A 20869-nucleotide genomic window follows, 5' to 3' on the forward strand; every position below is an offset into this window, starting at 1 on the left:
AGAATTGGAAAATAAATCCATTTGCAGGGCTTGACACATATGGCAAGTGGCCAGTGGAGGAACCTTTATGAACCCATCCAGCAGAAAGGATGTGATTTTACAAAAGCGTTTGACGCGGGGTGTTTGTCCAGCTTGTCCATTAAAAAAACTATTAGAAAGTACTATATAATGATAGGTAAAGAATGATTTAGATTCAATATAATTTTCATACAACCATTTATGGGGAGCATCTATTTTTACCAATGTGATCTAAATATATTTGCTGCTTTTGGGTAGTATCATGACTGTCACGCAACATGTTTACTGAAGATTAATACCTAGGGCTTTAGTGAGCATACTGCAACATTTTGTAGAAACAGGTTATACATAGAGCAATCTGATAGCTGTATAGATTCTGCTAGTGTGTTCATGCACTGGGTCTGAAGGTATACTTTGACACATGGCCTTATAAAATTCACATCTATCCAGAACTTTTCATGGATTGCTTGGTGCTCATTGTTTTCCACTTTACTAATAAATACTGCTTGTTCAACCATCAGTATCTTAAAGCATCAATTATACAATTGACACATCCAGAAGAATATCTAAAAATTATGGTAAATTTACTATAGTCATTACTATACTATTACACATTGAGGAGTCTTTGTTTTAGGAGACACTGTCGATTATTTTTTTGGTATCAGTGTCCAGTAATAAATTATATGTCAGTGGTGAACAATAAGGAAGGATTGACGTTCAAATGTACCTAAAATATAAATCAAGACAGAATCAATCCCATTTAAGCTCTGTGAAGAATGTAACTTATTTTTCAATTAATTGTGATTGTCAGCTGTAATGCACAGAATAAAGTACAGCATAAAGGACGTTTTTCGGGGTAAAGAGACATATTACAAAACAACAAATGTCAATTTTATTACATCCTCATTTGGTATATCATAGATGTAAAATGTTAATGGCCTAAAGGATGACTACATTTTTCCTACTCAATCTCACCTGTTTATAAATCTTCTTATCAAATTCTCTTTTTGTGGGTGCACGATATATGAATCTTTCAAGTGTACTGGGCATGAATGAGCTCACTGTTTTTTTGCAGTGGAATGTGCCAACAGTTTTATGCTGTATATACTTGAGAGGTGCTGATACTCTCATCTTCATTGGAGGCAGATTGGTAAAAAGTGGGCACTTCATAACTTCTGATTTCAAATGAGGTTTCACAATATTTTAAAAGGCAATATTTTGTAAGAAGGGAGGTGTTTTAATTTGGAAACTACCATCACTATGCCTGAATCAGTCAATGGACTTTTTCACAGAAATCAGCATCAACATTAAGGATGTTCAGGTGACCCTTTGGGAGAAGTAACAAGTAAGTTGTTTTTGCATTGCCAAGTGCACTCAGGATAGTTAAAACGCACTGCTGATGAATACTGTAAGAGGGATTAAGGCTAAACAACAGCATTTACACTAACAGTTTAGTTTGAGAGGTATGTTTTTTGAAAAATGCATTTGATCAGAAGAAGTACTTGGCACATGGTGTATTCCATTTTAGTTTACTTGTAGTGTTTTTCTGCATTTCTGAGGTCACATATGGATTCCCCATACCTTATGTTAAGGTCTGAAACAGAATTGGTACAAGGAATGCCCTAGGCAAAATTACATTTTGCTGCTCCTTAGCAACAGAACCATACGTAAAGCATTTTAGTAGCAATGCAGCACTCCCTTAGAGGTGGAATGCCTAAAGCACACTGCCTCGTATTGCCTCACATTAATGCTGGACATATTGTGAAACATACAAACAATTAATGTGTCCACTTACTTTAAGGCGTGATGCAATTTGCTATGATGAATCTAATCCACTTAAATGTGTTATTTCCTCTCACCGTATATGTGCAATACCCGGGTTGCATTAACTGTGTATCTTGTGAGGCGGTGTTACTATTTTTAAATGAACGTTTTTATTACTTTTTTGTCTCTGTCATATCAATAGGAACCTGAATCTATAGTTATCTGATACCAAATTTCAACTTTTTAATTTCAATGTTTTTATATATGCTGGCACAAGTGACTGGGTGCAGCACTCCGAAAGAGAAATATGGCTCATACCCCTTTATTCATGCCAACTAAACAGGTTTTAAGAGCATGTTTGGGTTTATGTGACTGGCTGAGCATAAAACATTTAATGGCACTACCTCCACCCGTGGAACTGTTACCTTCTAATGGCAACATTCCTCAGGTGAAGAAGCCAACAGAGAGAAGAGGTAGAGGCTGAATGCCATGTGTGAAGGTACACTGTCCAACAAATGAACATAGGTTAATAATATTCATCATTACGAAGTACAAATGAGTAAATTACATATGTGCGTGTTATTTGATTTTTTAATTAGAAGTGATGCCCACTAAAGCCCTTGTGATTAGAGAAAGTTGAACAACACAGTCATCACGGAATGTAGTTTTAAGAAGCCATAACCAGATGCATAAAGGAAGTTAGGGACTCACAAGTTAATGCCTTTGCATGCCGTACAGTTCAGGGATATCTGTGACCTGTAAATGCTGCACACAATCACAACATAAATGTGGCCCCTGAACTTTAGGCTGCACAAGGCATGACTACATGCGATTCTGAACACCATTTCTTTTAACATGAATATAGCTAGTTGCAGTGCAAGTGGTCCAGAAACCTCTGTGGTATGTTTAATAAATAAAGCACCAGTGTTCAGTCTATAAACAGCAGGGGTTGCTAAGCCTATGTCTGATACATGGTATGATAATATGAGTACTGCAATGGATGGCTCCTTGAAAAAACAGTAACTGATAAAGCCCTCGCTGGATGATCCAGAACAAGGCCATAGTACTTGTGCCCAGTATTAATACCTTTAGAAACATCATGACTGTTTCTTAAGAAGACTCCCAACACTCGTCTCACAGGCACAACGTCTTGCCACGAATGTATCATTCCAAAACACACAATGATACAAAACACAGGAAGAGAAAGCAGAATGTAACTCGGCACATGGCACACTGCGTCGTTGAAAGTGAATATTAACGCGACCTGTATGCTCATTGATCATTGAAAAAGCATAGAAAATGTTCCCATTTGCACCCCTCCCTTGTCGGCCCATCTCCTGTTACTTCCGATCCCATGACCTTGCTTTTCCACTTAACAGTATTGGCGTCACCATGATATTGACACAAACTTGGTAAAAATAATGATAGAAATCTTTTATCTCTGATTACAAAGATACAAAATGTATAAAAAAGTTTGCTCGAATTGTGTTCCCTCCCAGCTCTGTTGAGCGTTTCACTAAGGAAGCTTCAGTTGTGGATATGTACTCTGTCGGCGAGACCAGCCTCAGCGGTTTGTTGCAGCAGTCTTCAGATCGCGCCTCTGGGCATTTATTTCCAGGTCAGAGGTCGGAACTGCAGGGTTTGTTGCTAGCGGAAGTTGCCAAGACCTATTTCCTTCCATGGTCAGCTCAACAAGCGTTGCAATGAATGTTGCCAATGCCTAGTTTGTTTTGTAAGCCTGAATCCTTTGGATTTTAATTCAAGTCTCCGAGCCTGAGGACTCATGACCACTGTTGGCAACGGTCCCAGCAGAAGATGGCAAACACTTGCTTTCTTTGCACAAACGTTTGTGGTGCCTCAGGATTGCCCCTCACTTCTCACAACTCTGTATTAGAAAAAAGGAAATTAGTGCATTGCTTTGTATTCTCTAACTAAATTCAGTGTAAGGAAAATGGTACAATAGACTGATCCACTTGGCCATACACATGAAATTATCTGTGACACTGTAAACAGTAATACAAACAGCCTGGCTACACTTCCCTCGATCACCCACTTAGAAGAGAAGTATACAGCACACAACTTGAATATAAAATGCATACACGCCCCACTTTTCTGTAGGAGACATCTCCACTAACCCAGTAAGGCTAGCAAGCTATTATTGATAGGAATTTTATGTCTACTGCAAACAACCATATGGCACAAATGGCCGGGTTAGGGAAGGTAAAACGTCCTTAAGCTCACAAAAATAATGTTATATGTATGAGCAAACGACCTAAGGGACCACCAAAGGCACAATATTTCGGTGCAGGCTAACAGACCTTAGTCATGGACCTAGAACCATCATGTTATCTAGGATTAAGCTCTAGTAGCCTATTTCAGGTTACTGGAGGAGGGAGAGATAGATGTCAAAGGTAAAGGATAATTGTGGAATGCCCAGATTGGAGGAACAACAGAAGGAGTAGCGGATGTATGGGTATGAATTACAATTGCGTTGGAAATGGTGCAAAGCGATAAGACACTCTGTTAAAAAACATAACATCTGGTTTGATATTTCAAAGTAGTTACAGTTAAGACAACATTCCCTCATCATTGCAGTATCATCAAGGTACTTTTTTGTAGTTATAAAAATGTGGGATATCTTAGAAGTACAGACTTTCTTGATTATGCTAGTTGAGCCCTGTTTTAATGTTCGTAGACCAACCAGAGTTACTACATTACCCCTAGTTTATCTATGCTCAACAATAGATGGACAAGGCAGAACTCTCTGTTGAGAAGTAGCTGGAGAGACACCTTGAGTTATCAAGACAATCTGCTAAACAATGTGGGCAAACTACAGGCCTACCAAGTTTTTCAATAAACAGACATCGCCTTTCTGTTGGATAAAGATAAAACATATAAAAATAACTATCTCATCACAGTAAATTAATTGATGCTATTAAGGAGAATTAAACCTGCTTACAAATGCATGTTATAATTTAAAAAAAACTATCAATGATTGCACTGGAATTAGGGCATTCTAGCATTCATTGTGCAAACCGGCAAATAAATCTCTGGGTAAGTATTCAATACTTACTCGGAGTCTGGAGACAATTTGAGGACGCAATCAATACTTACTCTGAGTCTGGAGACAATTCGGAGATGCTGTGTGATGTGGCGGAATGGGGTGTTGAGGGACACAGCACTGAGGGAGTTGAGTTCTGCACTGCAGAGGGGGTGGTCGTAGTCTGTGGGGCAGAAGGAGTAGTGGACGACTGCACAGAGGACAGCACTGAGGAATTAAATGAGGCAAGGATAGATGAAAGGATATCTAGTTGCTCAGTTGACGGATGTCGACTGGAAATAGCTTCTAGGTTTTCTCTAGAAGGGTGTCTTTTAGAAAGAGTTTCAAAATTGTCTCTAGAGGGAAGTCGTCTGGGGAGAAGTTCTAGATTTTCTCTAGATGGCTGCCGCTGCAACAGTTGGTCCAGATTTTCTCTTGATGGAAGAGTACTAGGCACTGTATCCAGATGTTCTCTGGAATTTGATCTTCTAGACAAAAAATCCAGCTGCTCTCTTGAATTTTGCCTAACAGATGCTAGTTGATCTCTTGAAGGCTGTCTTCTTGAAAGCAGGTCTGTTGGTTCTCTAGAAGTCTGTTGATTTGGTGAAGTGTCCATTCGGTCTCTAGATATTTGCTGGTTTGGCAAATTATTTGACCATTCTCTGGGCACCTCTCTGGCTTGACCACAGTCTATGTGTTCTTTTGATCCATATCGGCTCTGCAGAGAATCAAAATGGTCTCTGGAACCCTGCCTCCTTGATAGTGAATTCATTTTATCATTTACAATACTAGACATTTCAAGATTTTCTCTAGAGCCATGTCTGCTTGGTATACTTTCTAAATGTTCTCTAGAGCCATGCCTGCTTGGAATGCTGTTAAGCTGCTCCCTTGAACCATGTCTACTTGGTATGGAGTCCAGATGCTCCCTGGACCCGTGCCTGCTGGGTACTGTTTCAAGAAGTTCTCTGGAGTTATTCCGACTGATCTGTTCCTTGGACATCTGTCTTCTCATCAGCATGTCAAGCTGCTCACGGGATGAGTAGCGGCTGTTTGGTTGAGACAGGCTCCCAGCCCCTGAATACATCCTTCCATATGAGGCTGCAGGAACTGCTCTGTGACCGAGCGTGGAAGTCTTGTACCACGATAACTCATTGGTCATCCGGCCCATAGATGACAAGCCTTGCAGAGTGGGTGGATACTGAAGACGGTTTTTCAAAATCCCTGCATTAGAAAACAAAGGTTATTTCTATACAAATATTAACATTAAGGTTTATAAGAGACAAAAAGTGACATGACCCTGGATTACATAACCCATGTGTGTTGAGATTAATGGTGTCCAAGAGGCAAGAAGAGGGTGAGAAAGAACACGTCTATAAGGATTTATAGATAAAAGTTTTAAATAAACGTACTCAGATTATGCATTTAGCCACACAGTCATTGTAATTCTGAATATAAAATGGAAAAGCTAAACAGATTTTGCAGTGAACTTCCTAAAATATTAATTCCAAATACATGAGTGCTTCTATAATATTTTTGCAGTTCACAAATCTACAACTCGTTTATGAAAGTGGTAGCGATATTTGCAAAAAATATATTTACATAAAATACATTTACATGCAACTAATAACCTTAAAATCTGACACGGATCCACCTAAATTAGACAGGCCAGACCCTAACATAAACCCAAATCAATTGTGCCCAAGAGGTGCAGATACGGCAGGAAGGTACAACCACCTGTGCAGGTTAAAGCATGCCCCGGACCGACGTATCCTACCGTCCTCCTGGTTGCAAGGTGGGAAGCAAATTGAAGCTATATAACTCCATTTTTATACCATGGACTCGTATACTTCTGAACTACTCCCTGCCATTGAGGAGAAAATAGATGATACTTTCTCCTGCAGACATTCATAAATTTTACAGGGCAAGCCGGTTTTAAGACACACCCAAGGTTTCTGCCCAAGACGGTAGCAGATATCAGTTCCCGCACTTTTCACCCTGGGACATTCAAAGGTTCGTGTTTTCGCATAATAGCATTAAAGAAAATTCTGCCCGTCCCCTAGTTCTTCACCCTCTACTTACTTGCCATTTTTGTCAGAGCTTTTTCCGCTAACTCTTTACTGTTTTCATGGAAGCATTGCAAGGTATCCTGGAATTGTGGAAAGGTGCAAGATGAAATTTGGATATGAAGCGGTTTTGGGGTCAGAACGCCAGGTTGGAGTGGATGGCACCGGACTCTGTTCCATGATGAATGGATGTTACTTTTGATCACGGCACTTCTTGCCTTAATACATGTTGTGAAAACCAATGCTCTGGTCTGGGGACAGATCTTCGAGTGTTTGCACTATAGTATTACTCTCCCTTCTTGCCAAAAATGGGTTGTATGAAGGGTAATTGATTCTAAACTATATTTCTAACTAGGATCTTCTTACGGGTAAATGACCGATTTGGGAGGATACTGACGCAGGCATTATTCGATGACAGAAAGATTCCAACTTGATAATTTACTACGTTTTATTTCAAACTTATAGTTGAACTTCATCTTGATAGGCCTGAAGAAGTGATCAGGATGAAACACGCGTTGGATGTATCGATAATATCTACTGCATCTATGGAACATTGTCCAGTTTTGCTGTGACTGGATGTGAATGGATGTTACTTTTGATCACGGCACTTCTTGCCTTAATACATGTTGTGAAAACCAATGCTCTGGTCTGGGGACAGATCTTCGAGTGTTTGCACTATAGCATTACTCTCCCTTCTTGCCAAAAATGGGTTGTATGAAGGGTAATTGATTCTAAACTATATTTCTAACTAGGATCTTCTTACGGGTAAATGACCGATTTGGGAGGATACTGACGCAGGCATTATTCGATGACAGAAAGATTCCAACTTGATAATTTACTACGTTTTATTTCAAACTTATAGTTGAACTTCATCTTGATAGCCCTGAAGAAGTGATCAGGATGAAACACGCGTTGGATGTATTGATAATATCTACTGCATCTATGGAACATTGTCCAGTTTTGCTGTGACTCTTTAGCTGTGTACTCTTGTAAAATTTCAAGACATATCATAACTTGTGTCTTTCTTCTCTTGTGCACAACTATATCAGTCAATGATCACGATCATATATTTTTTAATCTGGGCTCGTTTTATGTATGTCAAGTCTGATGTTATCTACGTGTGGTGGGGCATTATAAGTGTCAATTTGCATTTAACCCGTTAACCGCGGCGGTAATTCCGCCGCGGTGCGGGCGTTTCTGTGCGCGGGTGGGGCGCCGTCGGCCAATGGCCGACGGCAGCACTGGGCAGGTAGTGCTGCCGTCAACCATTGGCCGACGGCAGCAAGGAAAGGGTTAAAGTAAAACAATGTATTTACTTTTTGTAAATGCATGTACATCATTTCTGATTCGTATTTGTTCTGTGCTCCAGACAATTTGTGATTTGCACGTTAAAATGTGTTCGGCCTCTGCGGTCCAACTCCCTGTTGTGATGTGTTTTTTATTTAAATTTTATTTTTATCTTTCTTTATTAACAGAGGGGCCTGCCTCTGTGTCTAATCACAGAGTGCAGATCAAATGAGAAAATTATGATGTGCTAGAACGCAGCAAAACACTACAAAGCTGCCAAAAAGCAGCATTGCCCTTTTTCATTGCATCAAAATACTCATGAAGCTAAAGAGGTTTACAGATATTTTACACACCAAATAATGTCTTTGTAGCCTACCGCCATTTTCAACAACAGGACAAACCATCTCAGAGTAAGGCATTGCCAGATGTATTGTCAAGCTATGTTTATGAAAGGAGAACAATACCTTGCCTGGAAGAGACACAGCGTGGCTAGGCATGGCTTTAACATATCTCTCCAAAGCTTTACAAGACCGCAATCTGGAAGATACACACATGTTGTGAGGCACTACTGCTTAGATACTAGGGCAAGAGTGAAGTTGCAGGCTACACTGAAGACACCTTCGCTGAATCCATGTGGTCCCAGCTTGCCAGGTAATCGCTGCGTTGCATTTGACAGGCAGCGCCTCATGAAGGTCTCTCATTTGTTTGCACCATGGCCATCTCTAGAATTTCAGCCAGCTTGTGTGAGTGTGAGGGGCTTCTTTACTCATTTCCACTTGCTCTGTATGTCATTTAAGGGAGGAAGAAGAGTACTAGGGCATTCCACAGGAGCTTTGAATTCTGAGGCGAGTACTTGTTGGAAGAATCTGGCACCAAGAAGCAAATGTCTGAAATCTTGTGGTTCTTTTCACAGAGAAAGGCCATATCATTTAAGAAACTTTCAACACTTTATACTTTAGTAGATAGCACATCAATATTCTCCTTTTTCGATCCATGTGTAAGAGCCCTTCTCTCTCCAATGCCAAAAAGCAGCCTCCTTTCTTTAGATTTTGGCTGAAAGAGGCTGACAGATGTCCAATCATTGGATTCCTAAGGCTGCAAGCAAAGTAACAAAATGCATTCAAAATGCAGGTTATCTGCAAGGGTGTTTGGGCCAAAAGTCCTGCAGGGTTTAAAGTGAGGAGTTTTTATCTTATCAGAAGGCTTCCCATTGTCAAAATGAGCTTTGAATGCATATTAGATTTGACATTCCTCCTGGTCCAGGTGCAGCTGAGAAGAGAGCCCAGTAATGCAACAACTGGGCGAAGGAAGCATAGCAGGAAGAAAGCTATGAAAGAGAAAGTCTTATCAATAATAGATGCAATGCCAACATGTTGTATCAGTTTACATCTTTACATTCCAAGACAAGCACCTGTAATAGCAGAGTTTAGTTGGGATTCCCCTAACTAGACAAGCAGTAAAAAATATGACGTATGTGGGCCCCTGGAGAAGTGGCATATCCATCTCACCTGCTGCAATGCATATGGAAGCAAGGAGCTGGATAAGGTCCAAACAATATTATATTAAAAGTTTCTTACTTTCGGAAAAGCTCTTTCGGATAGAAACTTATCGAATCACAGATTCCTCAACTTTTGAATACTACCCCGGCGTCCTACTGGATCTGGAAACTTTTTCAGCAGTACCTCTGCATGCACATAAAGGGCACCATGCAACTTGACAGTGATGTCATTCAACTCTGGAAATGACATGTGGAGCCCATATATAGGCTCCACTCTAGTAGGCTGATGTCAGCTACTTTCAAGACTGTCTGCACCCCCAGGCGCTGAGCCCCAAAAGCAAATTGACATTGAGCAATGTGCAGAATTTTAGTCTTGAGATCATGTTACTGGATAGTGTCCAATCCACAGAACGGGGAGGAAGGGGTGGACGATGAGGATTCTGCAGTTAAACAGTCTCTACCAGAAAGGGCGTTACCGAAGGTAAGTAGCTTGCTCTTCTGATACAGACTTCTAACCACAAGTTTCTCACCTTTTGAATAGATACCAAAGCAGTACCTATTTGGAAGTGGATCTGTGAATGGACTCAAACCAAAAAGTCCTGTAGGATAGTGTGAGCAAAATGTCCCTCTCAGTGAGCCTAGATATTCAGGCAGTAGTGCTTCATGAATGTATTGAGTGACACCCACGTACCTGCCTGGCAGATGTCTGGGACAGGAACTCCACATGCCAGTGCAGTGGTAGCAACAGAATGAGTTTGCAGTCTTTCCAGCAGCTGCTTTTTGGCCAATGCGTAGCAGATCTTAATACTGAGCATGATCCAGGGTAAGCTGGTCCTTTTCTTCACAACTTTGGCTTTTGATGGTACACTTAACCCCACAAAGAGCTGATTGTCCACCCAGAGTTCTCTGGTATGATCGATGTAAAGCTCAGTGCCCTATTGGGGACAGAGCAATGGAGTCTCTTCTCCTCCTTCGAGGTAGAGGCGGAGAAAAAAACACTAGAAAGGTGATATTTTGACCAATGTGGCATCACAACGTTCGGCAAGAAGGATGCTCAATGCAGTAAAGTAAGTTTGTCTGGCAAGAACATGGTGCACGGTAGGTTAACACAGACAGCTTAAAGCTCACTCACTCGCCAAAGTTTTGGCGATGAGAAACACTGTCCTGAGGGTGAGAACCTGCAAGGGGCAGTTGTACAGTGGCTCAAATGGAGTGCACATCAAATATGTACGAATTAAGTTAAGGTTCCACTGCAGCATAACGAAAAGAGAGGTTGGAAACATATATTGCAGGCTTTTCAAAAATGACATCACAACAGGAGATTTAAATAATGAGGGCTGGTCTACCAACAGTAAAAATACAGAGCGAGCCAAAAGGTACCCTTTAACTGTGCCCAGAGCAAAGCCTTGCTCGGCGACCACTAAAAAACAAAATGTCAGCTAACTTTGCCTGGAAAGAGCACCACCGCAGATCCTTTGCAGTCTCCTCCAAAATCTTGACATGGTCAGGGGTGCCTTTGAAGTTGGGGCCACTGAGACTTCAGATTCCATTGCAGAGACCACATATGCCACCTGGCATGCTTGACCAACAGGATGCCGGAGGCCAGCAGTTCCAGCAGCCTCAGAGTCGACCTCAATGAAACCCAGGACAGAGGGTGAAAGATCGGCGTCATAGTCTGAATGCCCAGGACTCTGGGTAAAAGGCACAAAACCAAACTATGTCCAAAATGGCTCAGATGAAGAGGAGCATCAGAAACTGAGTCAGGTGTGACTCTGGTAGGTTGATAGTGAAGCTCAAAGATGGCAGGAGGTTTGCCGTTGTTGCAGTGTGGTTGACTCCTGCCTGGGATGACTGAACAGTCCCTATTCAGGGGAGTAGTTGGAAACCTTTGCGGTTCGTCCAACTAGTAGAAGTTTGCACCATTGGATTTTCAGGAGAGGGGTGCTGAGACAGAAATGCGTGGTCAGTGCTGTGGCACCTCGGAATTTGGGGATTTACTGGGGGGGCCAGAAGAAGGTTTGGCCAAGTCCCCAAGAGGGTGTCAGCTGATGCCTCGATGGAAAGGCAGCAGGGGTTCAGCAGTGGTCTGCCCCGGCTGGAGAATATCCTTTCAGACACTAGATTTCACCTCTAAAGTTGGGAGCTGCAGGTCAAAAACTTTGGCTGGACTATAGCAAAGGAATCACTTTCCTCAGTGGCAGGGCTAGGAGGCAAGATGAGAGCAGATTCAGGAGAGGTGTCAAGGCCACTGGCATCCTTGAGGTCATTATACCCGTTCTCTTCACTGTAGTGTTAGCCAATTTCATCGTTATCTGAATCTTTTCCAAACAGGGACTGTAGCATGTGGGTCCTGCCTTGTGAACGGGGTACATTAAGTGGTTCAAAGGCAGGAGGCTATGGTCCAGTAGAAAATGAGTGCAGCCTAAGTCGAGTTTGTTGTGGTGCGAATTCAGAGTCGGCGAGTTCAATGAGCACCTCTTCCGGCATCGGTGGAGTTAGCATCGATCCTCTGGGGGCAAGCATGGGTTGTGGACCTGGAGGTAAAGTCTGTATGGGTGTCGGAGAAGGCCCCGTTGATGGGTTTGAAGGATCCAACTAGCCCTGATGGGAACCCTCTGGCCAGTGCTTAATTTGAGCCGGTGCTTTCTGGTGCTCAGCACCGGCACCTAATCCTCAGCACCAGTGCTTATAGCACCAGTTAAGGATGCATTCATTCAGCGTGCATGTGATCTTCCCCAGATTCCTAGGATATTGAGCCACGCAGAGACTCGAACCAGCTTTCCCAGCTCTGAAATCGGCAGTTCGAGCCATTAGGTCAAGTCCTTCTCCAGAATAAAAAGTGCTGGGCCTCTAGTCAGGAGGCAGTTTGCAGCAGCACATTTCTCTGGTTAGCGCTGCCTCCTGAAGAGAGCCCTGGCACTTTTTATTTAACAAATTAACCACTGCCTCTGGCGCATTCCCAGAGGGAGGTCCTTATAGCTCCTTGGGGCCGATAGGCACACCCGGGAGAGTCAGAAGTGATCCGAAAAGTTTCAGCATGGACTTGCGGAACTCTTTGATTTGCCTCAATGTTGCAGACAGCCCCGGGAAATCGGGTTGTGCAGGGACAAGTTCCAGAATGTGTTCCAACACTGACCGACTCGGAAACGGGAGTGAGAGGCATGGTGATGCCCTTGCCCGTTCTCAGAACATTAAGAGTGCAGGATGAGGCTAAGTCCTGCATAATAATTTTGCTTGTTGTCTTCGGTTTATCCGAAGATTAGGAGGTGACTACAATCGGCCTTAGGATTGATTACAGGACCAGGAACGAGACGACCCTTGACTTGGACTGGTCATGACGTAGAATTTTGCATTGCGATCCCACCCTCCAAAGGCCTTCTGGTTCATCAACGCACATTCACTGCCGGAATTAGGGTTGTGGCTCAACCCTGGGCTCCACAGAAAAACCTTATGAGGATCTGTTGCAGTCATTGTTTGTGATAGTCCTTACAGGGTTTGAATCTTGTCATCTTGGAAGGTGCCATTTCCCTAGCACAATGTAAACTTAGTGGTTAAAAAACACTCTCAATGAGACAAGAGGTAGCTCCAGATCCACGTCTGGTGGTGTGGAAAGAAAGGAACAAACCCCAGTGCACAGAAGTATGCCTATATAGGCTTCCCATATCATTTCTGGAGAGGACTGGCATAGGTGCAGAGCAACATGGTGTCACTGGCGCCCCGAGGTACTGCTGAAAAAGTTATGATCCAGTGAGCAATCTGCAGTTAGAAGTCTAAATCAGGACATTTGTTTTTAACTAACACTGTGTTTAAAATGTTACCAAGAATATCACAGCCAGACAAAAAGGAATACTTCCAAGCATGTGATCTTTGAAAAATCAATACTGGAGAATCTTTTTTAAACCCTTGAATTGAGTGGGAAATGCTTTGAGAAGTTATTGACTAATTGCATGGATGAAGGTGTGAGTGAATGGAGAAAGCCTTATAGTTTGCAAACTACTGCTAAACTAACAGGTTGGAGGTGGAAAGCCCTAGTCATGAGAAATGATAATTGAAGACTGAGAATGAAAACAGAGAGATCAGAACTCTCCCGTGGAGATGTCACTATATCTGCAGCCGAAGAAGCATCCCCAGAAGCCAAGGGAATATCTGCTGTCTAGAGGGGTGAGGCTTGCCTACTGGTGTTCAGCAAGAGAGGATAAAGCGTTTCAACTCAGCAAAGAGAGTATGAATGCAGGATTGGATTTGCAACCGATTAAAGATGTAAGAATGTCTAGCACTGCAAAAGAAACAGTAACTTCCTTCTAATGATAAGGGAAGGATTCCCGAAAACCACCAATATTATGGTATGAGGTCAGACTTCTTACAGATACTAGAAGAAAAATAAAATAATGGAGCCAGAACACAACGACTTGGCCATTTCTTAAGAGATTACCTTTCCTTTGTCTTTGGGAATGAGTGAGGGAATTCTCATCCCCACTGGTCAGCTCAGGCTGGTTGTTGTTGGCGGCGTCCTTGTTCAGGTCGAGCCCCAGTTTCCTCTCGGAGCCCCACTTCTGCAGGGAGCACGGGTGAACCTCACACTCTCCAAGGGCCGGCCAGTATGACATCAGGTCGTTCCCATCCACATCTGGGGAGAAGCATTGCAAACACATTGAATGACTATGGAGCGCGGTCTTCTATACCTGGGGGTAGCTGCCCTAATTGTTTAACAATAATCAATAATATTTTCATTTCTGGACCTTGGATGTAGACATTTCAGGATGGCAGAATTAGAACAGGAAAGATAAATGTGGATTTACCCAAGCAAGCATTAACTGGACATCTCAAATGATAATGTACACCAGTGTCGACATGTATATAGTCGGCTTATTCAGCAGGCTATTCTCATAGTGGAGCTTGCTATATTTAGATATAATATAAAGAAGTGTTTTCGAATAATGTCATACCTATGAAATAATTTGCACATTTTACAGGTTTCTCTTTGTGTAAGCAAATCTAATGATAGGGGTGTGTGGGGCATCTGATGAGTGTGGGCTTCTGATGGTGGGTGTTTGCTATTTTCTTTACGCGGTGTGTGGGAGGGATATTCTGATAATGGGTGTGTGGGTGTATGAAAGTAAGTATTTGGATGTCTACTGGTAGATTTGTTGGTGTATAACAGTGGATGGCTTGTATGGGTGTATTTGGGTGGAATGGTGTGTGTGTGTGAGAGAGTCACTGCTGGTGTGTGCTAATATTTATGATTGAAATTTTAAAAACATCTTTCCGGATACTGCTGAACATCAGGACAGATTTAAAAAGCAGAGGGCTTCCCCCCTTGCCCTGCACAACTGTAGGGGTGGAGAAAGGGTAGACTCTACCTGCATTAACCTCCCTGCCTTGCACAAGGGTTTGGATGAAATTGTTATTCCTCCACCCCTGTTTCTGCTATTAACGGAGGATTTTGTAGCTCCTAAAGATTGAGGGAGGTTCAACATTTAACTCCTCTGCCCTTCACACGGGCAGTTGGTCTACATTTGATACCTACACTAACACTGGCCAGGGGCAGTGCTTGCTTCCCTTCCTCACTGCACTGCCTATTGGTGGATAGAACATGGGGTCTATTTATTGACCCCGCCATGTTGTTGAAGGACCACGAGCGTTTATTTAACCCTCTAATTTGCTCAAAACTGGGGCATTGATTTTGTGCTTTTGATTGTGTGGGATGTACTTTTTTGGATCGTTTCAAATGTTTGCAAACATCAGCAGAGATTTGAAAAACTCATCTTTGGGGAGGTGCTTTTAGGCCTCCCGCCTTGCACAATGGGAGGGGCATTAGTCCTATTTAATCCTCTTCTTGTCCAAGTGTGGGGAGATGTAGTTTTTCCAACAATTCCACCTTGCTTATTGCCATTCCAAATATGGCTTGCCTAATGCATTGTGGCTTTGGGCCCTATGTATCAAGCAAATTCGCATTCGCAAAGGCCGAAATTCGCAGAATTTCGGCCTTTGCGAATGCAAATTTGCTAAATGGTATGTATAAAGCAAAATCTGGTGCAAAATAAGATATCGCAAAATTTGCGATTCCTTATTTTGCAATTGCATTTAAGGAATCGTAAATTTTGTGATTCCTTAAATGCAATGTATGAAGCAAAAAAAATGTGCAAAATGTCCTTAAGGAATCGCAAATTACTACCAACTTCTAGTTGGTGGTAAGTTGCGAATTCCTTGAAAAATGCACATTTTTGCATTTTTCAAAGTGCCATGTGACGCACATGCATGCCCTTAGGGCATGTATGTGCGCCACATGTGCACCCATGCATATTTCAGGGGTGCAACAGGGTGTCCTTTGGACACCCCTGCACCCTTGAAATTATTCTCAATTTGCGATTAGCAAATTGCAAATTGCAAATTGAGAATAACTTCCCATTCATTCCTATGGGCCTCCAGACCCATAGAAATTAATGGAAAAGTATTCCTTAATTGCGATCCGCAATTTGCTAATCGTAATTAAGGAATTTTAATAAATCGCAAAAAAAATGCGATTTTGTACATACATACCACCTATTTGCGATTCTCAAATAGCGATTTCTTAAAAATCGCTATTTGAGAATCGCAAATCAGGTTGATGATACATAGTCAAGTCAAGTCAAGTCAATAAATTTATATAGCGCGCTACATACCCAGAGGGTCTCAAGGCGCTTGAAGAAGGGAGGGGAATTACTTGTCAAATATCCATGTTTTAAGTTGCTTTCTGAATGCTAGGTGGTTCTGAGTAAGGCGAAGGTGAGTGGGAAGTGAGTTCCAGGTTGTAGCTGCCAGGTAGGAGAAGGATCTACCTCCCATGGTGGTTTTGTTGATGCGAGGTACAGTGGCAAGGGCTTGGTTGGAGGATCGTAGCTGGCGGGAGGGGGTGTAGAAGGACAGTCGTGTGTTGAGGCATTCGGGTCCGATTTCGTAGCGTGCTTTGTGTGCGTGGGTTAGGAGCCGGAAAGTAATCCTCTTATTGACGGGGAGCCAGTGGAGGTTTTTCAGGTGACCAGAGATGTGTTCTTTACGCGGGATGTCTAATATGAGCCTGGCTGAAGCGTTCTGGATGCGTTGGAGTTTTTTCTGGAGTTTTGCGGTGGTACCGGCGTAGAGGGTGTTTCCGTAGTCCAGTCGGCTCGTGACCAGTGCGTGGGTGACCGTTTTTCTAGTTTCGGTGGGATCCAACGAAATGTTTTTTTGAGCATGTGAAGAATGTTGAAGCAAGATGAAGAAACGGCGTTGACTTGTCTGTTCATCGAGAGTGAGGAATCCAGGATGAGGCCCAGGTTCCGAGCGTGGTCCGTCGGGATGGGTGCATTTCCAAGGGCCTTCGGCCACCAAGAGTCGTCCCAGGCGGAGGGGGAGGTGCCTAGGATGAGGACTTCTGTTTTGTCTGAGTTCAGTTTCAGACGGCTGTGCTTCATCCAGTCGGCTACTTCTTTCATTCCTTCATGCAGGTTGGTTTTGGCAGTGTTAGGGTCTCTGGTGAAAGATAGGATCAATTGATTGTCATCGGCGTAGGAGATGATGTTAAGGTTGTGTTGGCGTGCGATGACCGCGAGGGGGCTCATGTATACGTTGAAGAGGGTGGGGCTGAGTGAAGATCCTGTGGTACGCCGCAGAGGACTTCGGTGGCCTCTGACTTGAATGGTGGAAGGCGGACTCTCTGGGTTCTTCCGGTGAGGAACGAGGTGATCCATTCCAGTGCTTTTCCTTGGATTCCGACGTTTCTGAGGCGTTGTAATAGGGTGCTATGACAGACCGTGACGAAGGCTGCGGAGAGGTCGAGGAGGATGAGGGCGACTGTGTCTCCATTGTCCAGTAGAGTTCGAATGTCGTCTGTTGCTGCGATGAGGGCGGTTTCAGTGCTGTGCTTGGCTCGGAAGCCGGACTGTGAGGAGTCAAGGGATTTGTTGGTTTCGAGGAATGCGGCCAGCTGGTTGTTGACCGCTTTCTTGATGACTTTTGCCGGGAATGGGAGGAGTGAGATAGGGCGGTAGTTTTTGAGTTCGGTGGGGTCAGCTGTGGGGTTTTTCAGGAGGGCGCTGAGTTCGGCATGTTTCCAGCTTTCCGGGAAGGTTGCGGAGTTGAGGGAGCAGTTGATGACGTCTCGGAGGTGCGGTGCTATAATGGTGTCTGCTTTTTTAAAGATGTGGTGAGGGCATGGGTCTGTGGGGGATCCTGAGTGGATAGAGTTCATCAGGCGGATGGTGTCCTCAGTGGAGATTGGCTTCCAGTCATTGAGGATGCTCAAGGGGGGTGGGGGTCCTGCAGGGGGTTGGGTGGGTTGGTCTTCGGGTCGGTTGTCGAAGCTGTTGTGTATGTCTGCAATTTTGTTGTGGAAGAATGAGGCTAGTGAGTCGCAGAGGGCTTGAGAGGGGGTGATGTCGTTGGAGTTGGCTGAGGGGTTGGTAAATTCCTTGACTATGTTGAATAATTCCTTGCTGTTGTGGGCGTTGTTATCTAGTCGGTCCTTGAAAGCGGCTTTCTTGGCATTCCGGATCAGTTCGTGGTGTATGCGGGTGGCGTTTTTGAAGGCGTCCTTGGTGATGGTTGTTGGGTCTTTTTTCCAGGCCTTCTCAAGAGAGCGACAGAGTTTCTTGGATTTCTTAAGATCATCGTTGAACCAGGAGGCCTTCTTGCTGCCTAGTTTGATTTGTCGTTTTTTCAGTGGTGCTAGGATGTCGGCGCTGTTGGATAACCATTGGGAGAGGTTGGTGGCTGCTTGGTCGGGGTTTGAGGAGTGGGCTGGGGGGTTTAGAAGAAGCGATGAGGAGATCTGGTCGATGGTGATTTTGTTCCAGTTTCTTTGCAGAGTGGGTTGGGGGTGGTTGTTGGATGTGGGCTTGTTGTAGGTAAAGTGAACGCAGCTGTGGTCAGTCCAAAGGAGAGCTGTGGTGTGGCTGAAGGAGACATATTTGCTGGAGGTGAAGATAGGGTTGAGTGTGTGACCTGCGATGTGGGTGGGGGTAGTGACAAGTTGTTTAAGTCCCAGGTTGGCGAGGTTGTCCAAAATGGTGGTGGTGTTGCGGTCGTTGTTCTTTTCAAGGTGAAAGTTGAGGTCTCCCAAAAGGATGTAATCCTCGGAGGGGAGCGCGTATGGAGTGATGAAGTCTGTGATGTCTTCACTGAATTGTGCGCGGGGTCCTGGTGGCCTGTAAAGGAGGGTGCCTCTGAGTGTGGTCTTGGGGTCGATGTGGATCTGGAAGTGAAGGTGTTCAGTGTTGGCGAGATTGACGTCTGAGCTGGTTGAGATGCGTAAGGATTTCTTATGGACGATAGCGATGCCTCCTCCTGTGTGGCCTGTCCGGTCCTTGCGAATGATCTTATAGCCTTCCAGGATGGCAATGGTGATGTCTGGGGCTGATGTGGTGTTCATCCATGTTTCTGTTAGGAAGGCGACGTCCGGAGCGATGGTGTCTAGTAGATTCCAGAGGTCGATGGCGTGCCTGTGGACTGAGCGGGTGTTGAGCAGGATGCATTGTAGGTGGTTGGGGTCAGATATCTGTTGTGTGTTCGTAGATGATGAGTTGTTCTTGGTGCCGTCGAATCTGCAGGAGTTGCAGGAGAAGGGTCCATGGGTGTGTCCAGGAGCGGCTTGGACGCAGTTGGGGGAACGGCCGGGGTTAAGGGCTAGGAGGGTGGTGGCATCGTATGTAATGCGGGAGGGGAGGGCTTTACGAGGACCAGGGGGTCTGGCGCTGGGCGCGGTCCAGGCGCGGACGGGCGTAGACGGGCTTACCTTTGGCGCACCTTCGGCGCGGCCGTAGCGCGTGGACGCTGCACGTGCGGACATCTGTCATAAATGGAGAGAGGAGGGGGCGGAGCGTGGGGGGGCAGCAGCTGGGAGGCGGTAGCAGGGAGGAGGGGCGGGCCAGGGAACACACAAACAAGATGGAGGGTCAAAGGGAGAGTAAGGCAGGGGCAGCAGATGCACCACGGCACCGGGGTGCATCTCCCTCCTTTGCATTATACAGCACAGGCTAAACTGCTGTGCTGCCTTTTTCTTTCATATTTGCCTATGATCATGGGCACAGTGAGGGGAGATGGGGTAGTGACTAGCTACGGAGAAGGGGTAGTGACTAGCTGCTACACATGTGCCTATGTGGTATGTCTGCTGTCCACAAAGATTCTCAATTTTCTTGGCTCAATGAGCACAGAAAAGTTACGAAATGCAGCAAACTGCTGTATGCACATTAGATACTCACATTTTGCCTTACATCAAGGAGATAGATGGGTGGTTGAAAATCCACCAAAACAAAAAATTTACCTGATGGTAGAAACATTTGGGGAACGTTCATCCAGCAGTTTCAGACATCTACGCAAACACACTTTGCTAAAATAAAACCTTTGTAAAATCCAAAAGGGATATATTTTAGGCACCTTTATAACTTTTGAGGTCCTTAACAAATCTTCCATAAATTGTTTATGTGAAAAGCTTGAATTTTGAATGCTGTTAGGACCAAAAATTTTGCAAATAGGAAGGTAACATTATCAAGAGTCCAAAAACAGCGTTTCTTCTGGAGTGAGATGTCAACTTTAACAGCAGTGGTTTATAAGCACATATTTCAAGGGCAGAGTTTGTTAATTTGCAGATAGGACATCGTTCGGGTGAAATACAGATTTATCCAAAGGGAGGCCTACTCTCCGAGTCAATATAACTATAATTCCTGTGAAATACAGTTTTTGTCCAATTGAAGGCCCGTTCTCAACCCAAATTACTTCTTTCTAGTTTAATAGTCTCTAACCATGGAAGTGCATTTAGATAATGGCAACCCAACTTTCAATACAATAGCTTTACACTGGCCATTGTTTAATCAGCTTCAATTTTAAGAATGTTTTTTTTTTTTAAGTAAGAATTTTTGTATCCAGAACTACAGCTTGGGAACTCCATAATGAAATATGTTTCTTTTTGAATAAGATCAGCAAATAGTTCAGATTTTCACTTACTTTTTCAATAAGCATTTTCCGGTTTGTAAAAAACAAATTATTTTCATCCTGACTGCCCCACAATAAACGTGCAATATAAAAAATACATAATACGTAGCACGTGTAATGTGAGTGTATACTGCTTTTTCATGATCCATGCATTAGCAACTCTGGTAATTGTTCTCTGCTATTTTCGTTGAAAATGGTTATTATTTGGGTGTCTAAAACGTTATGCAATATTCAACGATTCTGCAAGACATT

General features: G+C 43.7%; 1 protein-coding gene across 1 annotated transcript in view; it reads right to left on the bottom strand.

Annotated features, from left to right (window-relative positions):
• Positions 1-449: 449 nt before the first annotated feature.
• CELSR3 (cadherin EGF LAG seven-pass G-type receptor 3) overlaps positions 450-20869 on the bottom strand; it is a 690139-nt gene continuing 669719 nt past the window's right edge. The window contains exons 33-35 of the mRNA XM_086948740.1: positions 14103-14297; positions 4897-6043; positions 450-3667 (exon numbers count right to left, since the gene is read on the bottom strand). Of these exons, the coding sequence (XP_086804866.1) occupies positions 3640-3667; positions 4897-6043; positions 14103-14297 (1370 nt within the window). The 3' untranslated portion in view covers positions 450-3639. The remainder of the gene's footprint in view (positions 3668-4896; positions 6044-14102; positions 14298-20869) is intronic.

Source organism: Lissotriton vulgaris, unplaced genomic scaffold (assembly GCF_964263255.1).
Source record: "Lissotriton vulgaris unplaced genomic scaffold, aLisVul1.2 SCAFFOLD_410, whole genome shotgun sequence".
Taxonomy (NCBI): domain Eukaryota; kingdom Metazoa; phylum Chordata; class Amphibia; order Caudata; family Salamandridae; genus Lissotriton; species Lissotriton vulgaris.